The sequence below is a fragment of the Juglans microcarpa x Juglans regia genome, chromosome 6S (genome assembly GCF_004785595.1).
Source record: "Juglans microcarpa x Juglans regia isolate MS1-56 chromosome 6S, Jm3101_v1.0, whole genome shotgun sequence".
NCBI classification, from domain to species: Eukaryota; Viridiplantae; Streptophyta; class Magnoliopsida; order Fagales; family Juglandaceae; genus Juglans; species Juglans microcarpa x Juglans regia.
In genome coordinates this window covers 6,763,325-6,767,577 of record NC_054605.1, presented here as the reverse complement: position 1 = coordinate 6,767,577, position 4,253 = coordinate 6,763,325, and the positions used below count along the sequence as shown (strand labels likewise).

The following is a 4,253-nucleotide window of genomic DNA, read 5'->3' as shown; positions in this document are numbered from 1 at the left end:
GTCATCCGTGGTGTATGGATCATTTATTTCCCACTTTGTAACTCACGTACACATGCACCAGACGGTCACTCATTCATGCATGGCCGGCGCACGTTCCCCGATTTAATCTTGGTTTTCGGTTCATAATTGGCCATTAATACGGTCGCAATATATATGCTACTGGCGGCCTCCATTCATATATATTTGCGTACTCATGCCATTACTCTCACACCTGAAAACAAGAAAATCAATGCCCTCCCTCCTAGCCTAGCTCCACATAGATCATCTTCTTCGTTATCTTTCTCTAGAAAATGGGGAGTCAGACTCAGAATGGTCTGTGGCCTACGCATGAAATGGGTTACAGAGATGACGACCCATACCTCTTTCCTAGCCAAATGCCTTCATTAGACTTGAGGTAACATCAGGGTTCGGTGTATTAATATTATTGTTTGTTTTCTTCTTCTACTTTCTGTAGTTCTTTCCTTTTTTATTCAAATTGTAAACAAATTTCAGAAATTTTTGTACTGCTTTATATTTATTTCCCTTCCTTATTTGAGTATATTTTATTGTAGCTGGTATTCTCCCATGGATTGGCAATATGAATTGCCGATACAAGAGAGCTTTATGGATGCCATTCCTTTGATGGAGAGCTTCCCTACCGACACTCGGTTTGCATCCTTGGACCTTGAACCAGCCATAAGCGTAATGCAAGGTGATCAAAACAATAAACAAATGTCAATGCTGCATCCCTTGCTTATTCATCCGAGTTTTGAACTTGAATGGTTTCAGTCTTTTATTATTTTATTAATGCAGATGATGTTTTCTGCGGTTATGGGAGTTGGCATGGAGTTTGTAATGAGACAGGTCCTAAGCTTGACCCGGAGAACCAGGCTAATTTACTGTTGCCTAACAATGATAAAAAAGGCAATAACAGACCGAGGGAAGATCAGGAGAAGATGAAGAGGTACAGGGAAGAGAGATGCAGCAGTTCGAGACTTCTATCCAGGAAAACCATTTCTCAGTACTTTTACATGCCCATAACGCAGGCAGCGAAAGAGCTTAACGTGGGTTTGACACTTTTGAAGAAAAGGTGTCGAGAGTTGGGTATTCGTAGGTGGCCCCATCGGAAGCTGATGAGCCTCCAAACCCTAATCAACAATGTACAGGTTTCATCTCTCTCTCTCTCTCTGTAATCAAAGCAACGAATCTGCTCTGTTGATTAAACCTGTATATATGTATATAAGAATTTTCTGAGCGTCTGAGATCGATATATATGCAGGTGTTGGGTAAAGAGGAAGGAGAAGAGAGTGAAGCAAAGTTGAGGGAAGCAATAGAGATATTAGAGAGGGAAAAGAAGCTGTTGGAGGAAATTCCAGATATGCAACTTGAGGACAATACGAAGCGGCTTAGGCAAGCTTGTTTTAAAGCTAACTATAAGAAGAGAAAGCTCGGGGGGATGATGATGGATTCTCAATCTTCATCTTCCAGCAGCAATCGTGGAAGTGCGGATGGTTATAACATGGCTAACTATGAGAGAAGGAATGAAGAAGAAGAAGAAGAAGACGAAGAAGAAGAAGTGGATGATCAGATATCGCTCTTTTTAGCCGACTTCTTTCCATAGTCATCCATAATGTTCTAATTAATATATAACAAGCAGGCTAATCTAAAACTTCAAAAAGCAAGAAACTCATGAGAAACTTAATCTAGTTTTGTTTTTATTTTTGCTTGTTGTGTGAATCTTTTGGACTGGTTATCAAAACTTTCTTATATGTTAATAGGCGAATTAAAGTACGTACTTCTGGAAGTTTATTGCACTAGCTAGATATGTTATACATTTGATGATGCTAAATATGCAGTACTACTTGTAAGTTGGCCAACTCATGTATCTTCAAATCCATTAATATTTTTTTCTTTTAGTCATATGATTAATTTATGTCTTTTGAGTCTTGACAATTATATATATTATTAGCCAAGAGGAAAATAAAACATATAATATATTAGCATGCATTTTTTCCAAACGAGTTGTCATTTTCTATCTTTCAAGTTTCACCCCATCATTAGGCCGGAGTTGCGTCTGAATCTTGCAATGCACAACCCTATTTGTGACAGCGCGCGTCTCGACATATAACCACTTCATCTCTCTCATGCATACGTACGCTCAGACATAATAGACAAATATAGGCAACTCTACATGAGCGGTAGTAGAGGCGTGCGTGCGTGGTTACATGGGCGAAAGGAAGAATGAAAAATTAAAAAATATTTACAGAAATATCATACATAGCGCTACGTACTGATGATCAATAAGCTGTAACGACGTTCATGATTGCTTAAAAAATGGATTAAGTTATGTGAGTATAATTTAGTGGGAATACTAGTACCAGCTAGCGATGTAATCTGAAGAGGCTATTCCACGGATATTATATAGTTCGTATTCGAATTGATCATTAAACTTGATTCATGCCCCTACAACAGGAAAGGTTTTTTGCAAGGAAAATATATTGTTGCAAAAAGCATTTTTTTGTTGCAACTGATTGGCAACGAACAATATTCGTTGCCCTACTTTCGGAATTGCCACATTGATAAATGTCTACAGTACCAATGAGGTTTTTTTTTTTTTTTTCTTTTAAGGAGTTTTAGCAACGAGAATCTTTCGTTGCAAATGTATATCCTCTTATTGATATTTTCCATGTAGGGGATATGGGCAAGCGTTGCAATTTTAGTCTTTTACCAATGAAATATTTCATTTTTGCAACGAATAATTTGGTTGCAAAGGTACAGTAGCAACTAATTTGATGCGTTGCAAATATATTGCAACGATTTGCTTTTGTTGTAAATCTAAAGTTGCAACGATTTCACTTTGTTATAAATGTACAGTAGCAACGATTTCAATTCATTACAATGTGTACGTAATACATTTGCAATGAATATAAACTGTTGCTACTGTACAATTATTGTGGAGGATTAAGCAGCAATTGTTAAGTAACAAGTTATATATTGGAAATAGGCATGACTATACTCACCCTAACACGCTGAATTAGCTCTTCTTCCTTCTATTTCAGAACAAACCTCCAATTAGCATGCATCATGTTTGCATGGTACTTCACAATCTATGTCACTCTCCAGCTATAAATATTTGCGTTATCAAGTGAGGGTGAGGTATTTCACTCAAGAATCAATAGTAGAATGGGTCCCATAGAACGAAACTTCGTAACCATGCCCTCACCACCCCACGACAACCTTGCTTCCTTGTAGCTTGCACTACATATAAAACACAATAGAAACAAGTTTTTATTAGAAAAAATATATGAATATCTACATCCAGATTATTAGTAATAGGTACATCATGCTCCATTTATCCACATATTCAGAGAATGTTAAACTGAATGTGCTTACTGAGCTCACCAGGGGGGTTTATAGTGGCAGCTTTCACCATAGGAGCATCATTTACGTTATTCTAAAAAAAAAAAAAAAACACTAGGAGGCTCTATTGAGTCATGATATGATGTTCTAGATGCCGACTCGTCGCTTGTGGTGCCTAGCCTAGTTGCATGTGGCCTCCTAATGTTTTGCACGGCATAAGGTCTTCTATGTGGCTTTCGTCGTACACTAAGCTGCCCTCAATGGAACGTAGTTCTTCCCCCACGGGCATTGTCGCCCACCATACTATCTATATGCTTAGCTATACAAGTATTTGTTGAGAGAACTGTCCTATAATAGCAACCACATTAAGTTATGCCACGCTTTACATGCTAATTTATATGACGTGTGAATAATTATCAATTTAAGTATAATTAAATACATGTCCTTAGTTATATGTTAAGCTACTTGAATCCATATCATCACATCCCAATACAAGAATTATGTTTAGTGCCATACTTCCAACACATGAACAATTCATGTGTTGCAAAAACCATGATAAATCACCCCTTGATACCAACATATATATTCCACTTCACTACCATGTTCTTCACAAGCCTGTGCATAAATTTTCAAATATAAACCAACACAAACTATCAGTATTTAACATCCTGTATACATGCGAACGTTTACATTTACTGTACCAAGAGCTTCATGCAATTAAAGCCTCAAATAGCCTGAAGATGAGGAAGGAGGACTAAAAAGCTTGTACCTTTACTTGATATGGAAACGGTTGGTTAATCTTGAAACCCTCCCTCGTCATTGGGATGCCAAAAGCCTATCACAATCGTACGTTGAAACAAAAGCCCCTAAACCACAAGTTCAATAAATGATGGCTAGAATAGTATGGGTTGAAT

General features: G+C 37.5%; 1 protein-coding gene across 1 annotated transcript; it reads left to right on the top strand.

The window, feature by feature from the left end:
* Positions 1–290: 290 nt before the first annotated feature.
* LOC121236570 (protein RKD1-like) lies at positions 291–1,600 on the top strand. The gene is made up of 4 exons (XM_041133019.1): positions 291–394; positions 552–691; positions 793–1,145; positions 1,259–1,600. Exons 1-4 carry the CDS (start codon positions 291–293, stop codon positions 1,598–1,600), a joined length of 939 nt encoding a protein of 312 aa, XP_040988953.1.
* Positions 1,601–4,253: the final 2,653 nt, after the last annotated feature.